Source organism: Malania oleifera, chromosome 6, assembly GCF_029873635.1.
Source record: "Malania oleifera isolate guangnan ecotype guangnan chromosome 6, ASM2987363v1, whole genome shotgun sequence".
Classification (NCBI taxonomy): Eukaryota; Viridiplantae; Streptophyta; class Magnoliopsida; order Santalales; family Ximeniaceae; genus Malania; species Malania oleifera.
The window spans coordinates 7,018,379-7,031,545 of NC_080422.1; the positions used below are offsets into that span (position 1 = coordinate 7,018,379).

General features: G+C 34.7%; 1 protein-coding gene across 1 annotated transcript; it reads right to left on the reverse strand.

The window, feature by feature from the left end:
* Nucleotides 1-10,908: 10,908 nt before the first annotated feature.
* LOC131158426 (ethylene-responsive transcription factor CRF1) lies at nt 10,909-12,918 on the reverse strand. The gene has a single exon (XM_058113287.1). The coding sequence runs from the start codon at nt 12,121-12,123 to the stop codon at nt 11,128-11,130; it is 996 nt and encodes a 331-aa protein (XP_057969270.1). The 5' UTR covers nt 12,124-12,918; the 3' UTR covers nt 10,909-11,127.
* Nucleotides 12,919-13,167: the final 249 nt, after the last annotated feature.

The following is a 13,167-nucleotide window of genomic DNA, read 5'->3' on the forward strand; positions in this document are numbered from 1 at the left end:
GGGTAAGTGTTTTGAGTTGGGGATATGTTTGTGTAATCCCTAGGATATGTTATGGATTTTTGGAGACATGTATGTATATTTATGGAGATAGTAGAACTCTAGTATTGAATGTAAGGTTCAGGCATATTATGTTTTCCGCTCTATGAATAGTATGTATTTAAGAACAGGAATACCCTCGGTATCCCACTTTGGGTCCAGGTTGACATTATAGATATTATAATTGTTACTATCGGAGCATATTTTTAGCAAAATTCATAGGATCGTTACAGTTTGATATCAAAGTAGATTATTATTTTTAAATTTATAGCAGTATAATTTTTGGATCGCTACACAGATGGTATGGACACTTGCAACGTAGACCAAATGGTGCGAAGAGTGAGTTAGTCATTGTGGGGGGGGCAGTGGAAGGGATTGGGGTAGACCTAAAATAACTTGGAAGAAAATAGTAAGGATTTAGTAACCCTGAATCTGTCAAAAGAAATGATTCATAATCGCATTAATTGACGAAAAATGATTCATATAGCCGACCCCATCTAGTAAGACTTAAGGTTTGATTTTTTTGTTGTTGTTGTATGATTGTAGGGATAAAAAATAGTTTCCTATCAACTATTCATTCAGGATCAAAACTTAACATGTACCATTTTTTGTATAAATAAAACCAATACCTTGAAAAGCAACAAATGTATAATAAAGGGTGTTTGTTTCAACTTGCCCGGCACGCATAATGTGAATGCATATAAAGTCAAAATTTCCAAAACTTGACACTTATCAGTCATAACTTAAAATAAATATTTCTAGTCAACAAGTCATATTTTGTTCATGATTTAAAAGTTATTATAACTTAAAATAAGCATGTCTAGTCAATAAAAGATTCTCACAACCTCAAACAAGAATTTGAATAGTATAAATTTGTACATAAGCATACAAATTAGTTTCGATAACATTATTACTAAATGACTAATCAAAATTTAAAATTACATCATTCAGTGCAAAGACCCTCAACCTTTGGGGCCACATATCTATCTTAGAGATATAAGCACATGTGCATAGTACTCATAAAAATTACTAATATATATATATATATATATATATATATATATATATATATAAATGTCTTTCCCTCCAATTAAACCTAAGCATGCATATCCACTTCGGATCATCTACCTAAGCTTAGTAACCTAAGCCCTACTTTACCATCAATCCCTCCATCTTTCCATATTCTTCTTCTTATTTTTCTTTCTCTCCAACCATAACAGAGATAAAAACAATAGAACATGACACGAAATCAATATAATCATAAATTTTTCAACGCTTAGGTCATTACAGTAGTCTTAGAGAGCGTTCCATTGTTTCACCCTTTTCCCTCTTCTCTCACCATCACATAACTATTGATTTTTCCCAAGATCAACGGCTGCAAATGGACCCCAAAACCCAATATACATATATATATATTAAAAGGGAAGAAAAAAAAATCCAAAGAAAGACAATGGTCTAAAAATTCAAAGAGAGCATAAGATGGTAGTAGCACAGTTCATAAGTTGGGAGCCTACCTGCGCGTGCGAGGTTAGGCTGCCCCTTTGATATTTGCCATGTTCACCAACAGACAAAAGGGGCCCTAGGGGAGCCTCGTGGGCCCCAAAAGCCCCCATTTTGTATCTAAGCAAAACCCTCCTAAAACCCTACCTCTCTCTTCCAATTTCCCATTTATACCCTTCGTCCTTCTGTATTATTATGATTTTGTTTTTAAAAAAAAATAAATAAATAATAGCGTAGTCTATGGACAGCATAATTGCCATCTTTTTCCTGACGTGGACTGTTATTTTCCAGGTGGGATTTTTACTGCTTTTAATGATATGGATTTTTTTGAAATAAATAAATAGGGAAAGTAGGGTTTTGGTGGGGTTTTAGAGGAGAGGCAGAGCAAGCTTCAGGCATGGGCAGATGTCGGAGTCCATGGTCTCCCCCATGCCTCTGCTTTCCTAGTTTAAAGTCGATCCAAACATTTTACACGTACTATTAAATGAAACCACCTTAAACCAATAATAATAATAATAATAATAATTTAATAATTTTGAATTTCTTTAGAAGAGATCTTTCTCTATGAACCTTGTGAAGAGCATGTGTTTTTGGTCTCTCTTGTTTGGGTTTTTTTTTTTTTTTTTTCTTTTTCGTTTTTTAAAATATTTGGCGTACGCATGATAACGAATAGTGTTATAGAAATAGAAAAGTTATACAAAATTATTTTTCATAAATACATGTGGCATTATATCATTTGTCTGTTTTAAATAAATCGAGTCCATAATAATTATAATCATGCAGGCTAGATCTAGCTCATTGAATTGTAAATCATTGTCTTTCTCTTTTCACTAGAAAATTATTGGTTACAAAAACCTAATTTAAATTTTATAAAGTAAAGCCCTTGATTTTAACTATTGTGGGTCATCTCGAGCAATGATTTAATAAATAGTGAACCCATTATAGCGAACACTTGTATACATTATGAAAATATATGTATCAAATGGTAGCTGCTAAGTAAGTTTAACATTTTTTCTTTAACGGGGATGGATACAATTGTAAGTTGATTAATAATTTCCGTACAATACTCCATTCTTATTGTCTGCACCTTCATAATCTAATAATTGAGATAAGGTTCAATTCCTTCGCTAAATAGCATGTTGTTTTGTTCTGGTCCATTTAGGACCTCTTAGGCGTAAACTATATGTTGGGAGATAACTCATCTTTCATCTCATATTCCAAATATGAATAAATAGACCTTCAATAAGGCTTGGTTCGCATTTGGAAGTAGAGGTGACATGCATATTAAGGTTGTGAGTAGACCTAGCAAAGCGGATCAGGTCGGATAATTCGTGGCGGATTAGGTGGATTATCATATGAGAATATTATAATCTATATCCAACTCGTTTAAGTTGCGGATTTATGGTGGTTCGTATCAGATAATTTATATCAAATGGCGGATAATCCGTCATTCTTATCCCTAATATAATTTTTGTACCATTTAATGAACAATTTATTTTATAACACAATAACTAAAGTTATTTTTAAAATTATAATTTGGTAATATATTAAACATATAAAAACTAATCACAAAATTATGATTTATTTTTTATTTTTCAAAGCACGAATTTACAGACTTATATTTTGATCACAAAAAAACTGAGTATTTGGGCTTAAGTTTGAATATGGACATAGAGTAGACCTAGAGACTCATATAATAGTGCAAGAGTTGAGAGTGTGGGACTAGGTCTTGGGCAATAGAACTTATAGTGATTGATTTTGTAACGACCCCCAAAAAAAAATAATAATATGCATGGAAGTGTAAAAATAAATAAATAAATATAATAAAATAATAATAATAATTATTAATTAATTGATTAATTTAAATACTATTAAATTGAATTACTTAAATAAATAATATGGTAGATATATATATATATATGTATATAATATTAATATAATATAATAATTGATATATAAATATATAATAAGTATTTGGATGCTTCTGTGAGAAGCATCCAAATTGAAATATAATTGAAGGTCTTCCCATAACCAAATTGATGCTCTCTCTCTCTCTCCTCATGGTCTCACTCTCTCTTTCTAAAATTATTCCCCATCCGTAAGCCAATTTGAAAAATGAACACCGTCACGAGATCCCGGTTTCAATCCTCAACAAGTTAACTGGAGTGGATATGTCGTAGGGTCGTCGTAGGCATCACTCTAGGCATAAGGTAACTCTTTCTCTCTCTCCTCAATTTCTCTTCAGATCTTCAGCTAAATTGACGATCAAACGCGATATCAGGGTCCTAATTTCCATTCTCGTTGTTTTAATTAGAGTGGATTTGTGATTTGGGGATCTTAGGCACTACTCTAAGGTTAAGGTAAGGTTACAAATTATGTTTATTGTTTTAAAAATTTTAACCGATTAAATTGTAGTATTTAATTATTAAATTGTAGTATTGGATTATATTAGATTTTTGGAGATATTTTGGGAATTTAAATTAAATTGCAGCAATTTGATTAAATAGAATTTTTGGGAAATATTTTGGAATTAGATTAAATTGCAGGGATTTGATCATATTGGTGTTTTTTTTTTTTTTTAAAAATATGTTAGAAATTAAATTCAAATAAGGGAAGTGGATCATACCTGCCTTTCTTTAGAATTTGACCGGTTAATGGGAGTGTGTGGGCCTAGAAAGATTAAATAGCTATTATTCTGAGTTTAAACTGAACAAACTAAAGTGTATGATTATAGGTGTCATGCTCCGAACACCGCAGGCATCAGTTTAGGATCCCTGTAGGCAATTTTTCAATAAGCCGGTAAAGGAAATAAATTATGACATATATTTTTAGGAATTAACTGGTTGACTTAAAGTACGTGAAAATGAAAATATTGTATATGGTTTTGAAATATTCTGATATGGATATTTCCTTGTGATTATTAGATTATGAGTTATCATTCAAAAGTTGTGTGGCATGAGAAACATGAAATAGCAGATTTTACTGAAATATGTGAGGATGAGTTTTTACCAAAAATACAGGTATGACGATATGAAATATACAGATATGTTTTATATAGATATATACAAACATGTTTTATATAAATGCAGTGATATGAGATATATATAGACACAATTTATACAGATATAATGAAATGAGATATACACAGATATAATGATATATATAGAATCATAGTATGATAGTTTTATACTGAATTGTGAAATTGAGATTATGTTACTGTATTATTATATAAATTGTATTATATGGTATAAATGGGTGTATTATACTTGTAACGCCCCGACCCTTTATACTAGCTCAGAGTGTTACTACACATACGTTATACCTGTATTTGATAAACATACATAAACAACTCGCCCTAAATAGGGACAAACGGATATATCTTATACATATATGTATTCATGCACAGTGGAAAACATAAACATTCTTACGGGGTTCTATTAGACATATACTAGAGTTCTATCTATATTCTTTAGTACATAAGATCCATTCTTAAAACATAAATTGTATTACATCCCCTTACATTCAACCAGGCTAACAACCTAATACTGATACAAAAAATTACATCTACCAACAAGACTCTACGCGCCAAAGTCCCTCTAGAAAACTAGGACCGACGTTCTATAAGACCTGAAACAAAGGTTGTAAGATTAGGGTGAGACACTTCTCAATAAGGTGGAAGATATTATATCAGCATGTGATTACATGAGTTTATTCCAATTAGAAACAATTGCACAATATCACATTCACCATACAGTACTATAAGGGATATATAAACATAATACAGCATCATTACAAGCGAGAGTTCCCGAGGTTAGGGTAGGGTATAGGCCCATCCACTGTATGATCCCTCCACACGGTACTCAACCCTGTGACTTTGCCCATTTTAGTTTTAAAATCATGTATATGAAAATTTAGGACAATGACCAGCTTTGGAACTTTCAGAAATATGCCTAATTACCCAGTGGCACGGGTTGTGCACTGATAAACTCTGACAGCGCCCTGTTTATGCAGGCACTGTCAAGCATCACATATATAGTCCGACTGTTCCACCTGGTCAATTATTTCACCAGTGGCCCCAACACTCCTGCAAGCCGACTATTTCGATACCCACACTGATTCACATGTGTGGTTGCACTATACCTCAGTTAGCAACAGAACTACGCCTCAAGCTAATTAAAGCTTCAGATAACTTGGAGTGTCTTAAGCTTTCAACTCCTTTAGAGTGTCTTTCAACTCCTTTAGTTATAATTTGTGGTCATAATTCATCATATATATAATTTACAATGAAAACATAACAATCTGTGCAATTCTAGTAATTTCACAATCATAATCATGCAATCCTTCATGTATTCTTTCTTTTCTTTTAGACAGTGGTGTTAACCGGCACAAACGCTCTCGATTCAACCCTTTTTACATATAAAGCTCGGTGATTAACCGACACATGTTTTCCACATTTTTAGGTAACAGAATGGATTCTAGCTCTCACAGTTCATTTACAAATATAACAGTTCAGTAAGTTCCACTTCATATCATATGTCACGCTCGTTTCATCAAAATTCGCTATAAACAATGTATAACTCGAAAAATACCATTTAGACCATAAACATGGGTATCAAGCAGCTCCTACTTTAGGTTTAAAACAAATAAAGTAGTTTTGGAAAGTTTGGAGTTCATATGCCAAAAACCCATTTTTGCCAAAAACCGTAAAATCGTAAGAAATAACATTTATACTTGGTAAAACTTTGCAAATAAGTAGTCAAAACGTGCATAAAGGAATAGGCCAACTTTTTAGTGGTTCAGTTTTCTAAAAATACCGATGTAAACAAATCCCCTTACGTTAATCTCGAAAATCAAAACATGAACGAATCGATCCAAAACAACGACACGGGATCCCTGAAACCTAAAAACTGAAGAACAATACTTCACTATAATCTCAACTACTACATATATACCGAACCAAAAACGAAATCAGATCCTTACCTCAATTTTAGAGAAAAACCCAAAATCCTCAGAACGAAAATCTGATTCGCTATAACTGTAGAGATTCTCCTCCTAATCCACGTAGTGATGTTGGATTGTTGATTCCGACAACAGACGGAATGAAATCTTAGAGAGAGAGAGAGAGGGTTGGTTCGTGTTCAAGAGAGAGAGAGAGAGGGAGAATTGAGTTTCTTCCTCATTAAGCAACTAAATGATATTTATAAACAAGGTTGACCTGGCCAGACTCGTTGACGAGTTGGAGTTCTCATCGACGAGCCGAAGAAGGTTGCCCATGGCCAAGTAAGTGACCTCGTTGACAAGCTTAAGATTTCAGAATCTCTAAAAATTCCTCGGTATCTTCTAGTCGATGGGTCCCTACGTCTCATTGCTGAGCCACAGAAGAAACTTCGTCGATGAGAAATGAAGCCTTGTCGACAAGCCCCACTGTTTTATCCTTTTTAATTTCCCTTTTTTTTTTTCTTTATTTATTTTCCAGATTTGGGTCCCTATAATAATGGTTTTTAGAAAGGTTGAGAATAATGTAAAAATGTGAAAACGAGTTTCTATTGATGCCGATGGGGAGGTATGCTCAGCATAAAAATTATGTTGTATAGTTTCTACTGATGTCGATGGGGAGGTATGCTTAGTATAGAAATGATGTGTGATGTTCCTACTGATGTCGATGGGGAGATATGCTCAGTATAGAAATGATGTGTGATGTTCCTACTGATGTCGATGGGGAGGTATGCTTAGTACGGATAGTATGTTGTGATGTTCTTACTGATGCCGATGGAGAGGTATGCTTAGTATGGAAACTATGTTGTGAAGTCTGCACTGAGGCCGATGGGGAAAAATGCTCAGTATGGGAAAGTAAGTATGCATTGAGGGTTGAAATTATGTGATCTATTGTATTATGTAAAATACTTAAAGGTGGATTTACGTACGCGTGGATACTTGTTAAGCTAGAACATATTCTAGAGAAATGAATGTTTTTGAATATATATATATATATATATATATATATATATATATATATATATATATATATATATATATGGTTATGAGTACATATCTACATGATTTCTCAGTTGAAATAATGATTTAAAGAATGTGTTTTGATATACCAAACTCATGTTGCCACACATTGTTAATAATTTATTCCGTCTTACTGAGAGGTATCTCACTCCTATAAATTTAACATTTCAGGAAATACCAGGAATCAAGCCTAGGGAGCTCCAGGGCAGGATTAGTTGGTTGTTTGTTTAAAGTAAGTATCGGTGAGAACTGATGTGTGTATAATAACATTTAGGACACCTAGTATTGTGTTAAAGTCTAGTTCTAGAGAGCTGTCTATGTATTATGATGATATTAACACTCTGATATTGTGTTTGGGATTAGATGTATATACGTTTGTTTCCGCTATTTGGTATATTAATAGTGATGGACAGGTTACCCCGGTACCCCACTTTGGATTGGGTCATGTTGATGTATGGTATCAAAAATGTAGATTGATTATTGTAGTTTATAGTATTGAAAGGAAAAAAAAATGGTAGGGAAATTGGGTCGTCACAGATTTGGCGCTTAATAAACATGAGCATATCGGATTATCAATGAATGTAAATATTAGTTGTTAGCAAATAGACGGATATCCATTGGATAAAATCTTAAATCCGCCAACCGACTCATTTAGAGGCGGATAAAAAATTTTAAACCATATTTGACTCATTTGATGTATAGATTGGTTATAAGTTAATTTAAGCGAATCGAATTCGATTATTTTTATCTATTTTTCCAAGTCTAGTTGTAAACTTAACAAAGTTTAATTATAATAAACATATAAATAACACCATCCGCTACACCCTTTTTCAAGTAAAGTAAAACTCATTATTGTTACAATCTTCAATCTATCTATATTTAGTACATCAAATTCCAAATGGACATTTTTTTTACCGTAATTAATGGTTATCATCTAACTTTATATGATACTTTAATTCCAACTATTTTGGATCTTCTCAAAGGACAATATGAATAAATATTGAACTCATTATAATAATTTTTTTTTATAAAAGAATTGACTATATGCAATCATCTAAAAAATGATAAGTTCAACCCAACCCACGCACCCATCTTTTTTTTTTTTTTGGATAATGTGGGACTCCAATCTGGGTAAGCCCTTTGATAAGCTCAGACGACACCGAACAGGGGGGGAAGAAAATATTCCTACTTGCTCATTGAAGCATCCCTAACAATTCATTAGGTAAAAATAAGTCAGGAATAGAATTTAGGAGCTCGTGGTTATCAAAATCCAACTTCGTCTTTTCCACTTGAGTAAATTCAAATGGGTTCACTCAGTAAGGAAAGGGTGTTGTATTTGATGTCGCTCCACCCAATAAGCGAGCATTAGTGGAATTCTCTTACTTGTAAGCTTGAGGCGGGGACGTAGGCAGTATTGGCCGAACCTCGATATTATACTGTGTGTTCCCTTATTTTCTGCACTTCAATTTCCTTACATGTATGTTATTATTTATTTTCTTGATTATTTTACATACATGGTTTGAATTGTTGAGAAATACTGAGATTAGTTTATTTGTTTAAATATTTATTTTGTAGTTTTTCGGTGATATTGGGAAAAGCTTAGATTGACCTTAGGGTATGCATTTCTGCTGCTGGCTTAGCTAAACTTAGGAAGAATTTTTAAATTTCTAATTCACCCCCCCCCCCCTCGTTTCTTGAGATTACACCAAAGTCAACACACTCTTCATGGGAGATGAACCATGAAGTAGAAGTGCAAATTCCACTATAATAAACGCTTGAAAATTCTATAATATAATTAGATATTGTGCTATTTACAATGCTCTTCTTAGAATATTTTTTCTCATTGTGAATTTGGAGAATAATTTTGAACCAATTAGGGTAAGAAAAACTTATAAAATATGATATTTTATCACAATCTTCACAATTAAATTGATTGCAATTATGTTTCAATCATTTATTAATTGATTTTTTTTATTTAAATTGAGACTTGGTTTTACATTTGAAAGAGAGTTGTGTATTTATATGCCCACCTAAACTATTAAGATACCCACTTAATGCTTTTAATAAAAAGCTGGTCGGTTATGCATCCAAATTGTTAACCACTGAGGCAGTAAATGAGAGTGAAACAAGATATTTTTCTCTTAGAAAATAAAGCCAAATTTCTATAATCATATATGCAAGCTAGCTAGATCTTGCTCATAAAATTTTTAAATCAATATTTTCTTCTCCACGAGCTAATGCTTGATTGCATTGGGACTCGAGAAAAGCTTAGGTTTATAATAGTAATATTCACTTCATGCATGTATTTAGGAGTGAGTATAATTCGGTTAAAAACTGAATTAATCGAATAAATTCAGTCGGTTTGATTTTCAATTTTGTTGAATTTTGATTTTCGATTTTTGCTTCGATTGACCAAATTAACCAAATAGTAAAAATTAATAATAAATAATTATATATGTTATATATTAAAATATTTTATATATTATATATATACTAAAATTTTATTGATTTTTATATATTATATATATTAAAATTATATATATATATATATTAAAATATTAAATTGGTTAAAGTCAGTTAACTAATTTAACCGAAATTTGGTTGGATCAGTTTTGAGTGCGATTAAATATGAAATTTTGATCTGTTCGGTTAATGAGATTTTTTAACTGAAATACCGAACCAACCGAATGCTCACCCCCTACATGCATCTCGTGTTTTAAGAGCAAAAATGAATAAGCCCTTGACTTAAAGTATAAGACAACTTTTAGTATCAGTATTGGAAGCAGAATTCTTCTTGATGCTAATGTGATGCACGAATGCACCCTTATTTGCAATACTATGATGATGTATGGAAGGAGTGCATAAAATGAAACGTGTCAATTGAGAGACTTTAGTGCATGAAGTTAATTAAAGACTCCTTGTAAAATAGCTTTTTAAGAGCAAAATATACAAAACCTCTTTCATCACTTATTGAATCTAACATAATAAAACTCTTTTAACTGTTTTTGTTTTGATCCCTTTCAAAGAAGAGAATTATTAAACATTAAACTCATTTATATCAAATAATGGTTACTTAAATATATAGAGCACATCTCATCATTCCTCAAAGAAAACTGTCACATAAATGACTGTTATTCTTTTTAAACTTTAAAGGGTTAAATAATCTTTTGGCTTCATCAAATTTTGCATTTTAAGTTTCTAACTATTTAGGGAAACAATTTAATAATGGCAAGTGCTGGGATAGTCTAATAGTAACAAACCTTTAATGATAATGAAATGATAATATTTGGATCCGACCCATTTGCCCATACCCATTTCCACCACACACAAACAAAAAGGGTAATTAAAGCCACAACATATTTCCAAAAAGGATAGATGGATAACATATACTATAACAAAAAATAATAATAACAGATTAAACATCAAAACCAAAACAAAAAACAAAAGCAAAAACAAAAACAAAAAAAAATAAACAAATAGCAGCCGACATTTTTCCCGCCCATACAAAATCTGCCGAGGAATTGGCAGTGGTCACCGCCATCAACAAGAGTCGTCGTTTTCTCCAAGACGATTTTCTCAGAGAGCAACGAGAGGATCCGACCCGAATATATCGCCGATGTCCTGGAAGTAGTCGTCCACGGGCCACGTCGTCAACCCGAACCCTTGATCCTGGCCCGGATCGACGTACAGACCGCAGCATTCTTCGCCGAAAACGTTGCCGTCACGTAGACTCGTCTCGTCGAGGAGATCCGGAACGAAATTTTGAACCTCGAAAATATCATTCGGCAAAAGCGTATCGAGCGGCCAGTAATCAGAGAAATGAGATGATACGCAAGCATCTTCCGCGATATCATGGATTTCGGCGATATCTCGAATGGGCTCAATATCACGGGATTCTGTAACGGTTTCCGGTACGGATCCCTGCGATTCGGCCTCTTCGTTGGAAGGAGAGCGGAAGCGGAGGACGGAAGTCGGAGAGCAGAGGCTGTGGTGAGATTCTTCGCCGGAGTAATAGCCGGAGCTAGTCATCGGAGCATTCGTTGGCGGCGGCGCTGAGAAGTTCGTCTGCGCGTCGGGACCACGCAGCTGAATGGCTGCGTTGTCGTAAACCATGGCAGCCTCCTCCGCCGTATCGTAGGTGCCGAGCCAGAGGCGCACACCTCTCAATGGATCTCTGATCTCCGCCGCCCATTTTCCCCACGGCCTTTGCCGGACCCCGCGGAACTTCTTGCAGGATGGCTGCCTCACCAGCCGGCGAGTAGCCGACGACTCCTTCCTCCTGCGGGTCGTCGCCGGCGGCTTCCTCCAGACGCCGTTGCCTCCTCCGTTTTCTCTGAAACAGGAATCGATCCTGATCTCGTTGACGAACTTCTTGACCCTTCGTCGCTCGGTTTCCTCGTCGCTGGAGGAGTCTGTTGCGTCGCCGTCGGTGACGGATATCCGGACGACTCTCGGTCCTCCAGCATTCATCTCGGACAGGTTTTTCATCCCCGGCCGTCTGGCGATAGTGGTGCACTCTCGGTGCTCACTGTATTTGACTGGAGAGAAAATAGCAGAGCTTCGTCGGTCCATCTGAAGAGATTAATTACTCAGATTCGCATTGGAATGGAGAAAGTGGAGAGCGGGAGTGAAATAGAGAGCGAGCAAAAAGGAGAGATTCCTCTGAGACCAAACACGAGGGGAATAAAGAAGAGGATATAAAGAAAGCTGAGTGAGATAACACGTTAAAGAGAAGCTTGGAGCAGAGAAAAATCAAACCTCAAAATCAATTGAATACTCCTTGAAAAGTTATCGAGTGCCAAGAAATTTCAAGGAAAGTTGCAGGGAGAGGGAGAGAGAGAAATCCCAAAAAGGAGCGTCAAAACCTTTTGACTATTTCGGAAGATCAGTAGGCAGGTAATGAAGGGCTGTGTGAACTCCCGAATCAGAAATGTCTACCTGAGAGAACTTAAACAGGGCAGACCATAGCCAGAGCCAGAACAGGACCCGTACATGGCGTGAAGGAAAGGAAAAATTAACCAAAAATTTTCAAGGAAAGTTGCAGAGGCAAGGCAAAAAAGATAACCCAACAACAACTTTCCCGGAAAAGCAAAGAGAATAAATGTTTCTGAGTCACCGACTCACCGGATGCTCTCCTCCCTCACCAACTTGGGATTTTCCACTTCCAGCAACCCCAAATGCTTCTCTCTTCCGCGTATTTTCCCCTGTAGATTCCGAGAAAAAAAAAACCCCCAAGAAAAAAGAAACCCAAAAAGAAGAAGAAGAAGAAGAAGAAGAAGACTAAAAGCAGAGCGCGAGAGAGAGAGAGAGAGAGAGAGAGAGAGAGAGAGAGAGAGAGAGTAGATAAGACGCACGGAGAAGCTCAGTTGGGGTGAAGACCGAAACCCACACTGACTGCTATTTTATAGGATCCCAAACAGCCGAAATCAGCAATCCCCCACTCCCTTAGAACCTGCCAGTTAATAATATCCTATTATTTTCGAATTTCAACTTCTCCAATTTTCTTAATTATTTAATTATTCCAATTAATTACAATTAATTTCCATTAAACCCTATTGATTACAATTATCAACTAGCTTCGGTGATGACAAAGTAAAATAGAGATTCAAGCGATAC

Coding starts and splice junctions, on each gene's coding strand:
- LOC131158426 (XM_058113287.1), bottom strand. CDS start 12,123: ATGGACCGACGAAGCTCTGCTATTTTCTCTCCAGTCAAATACAGTGAG.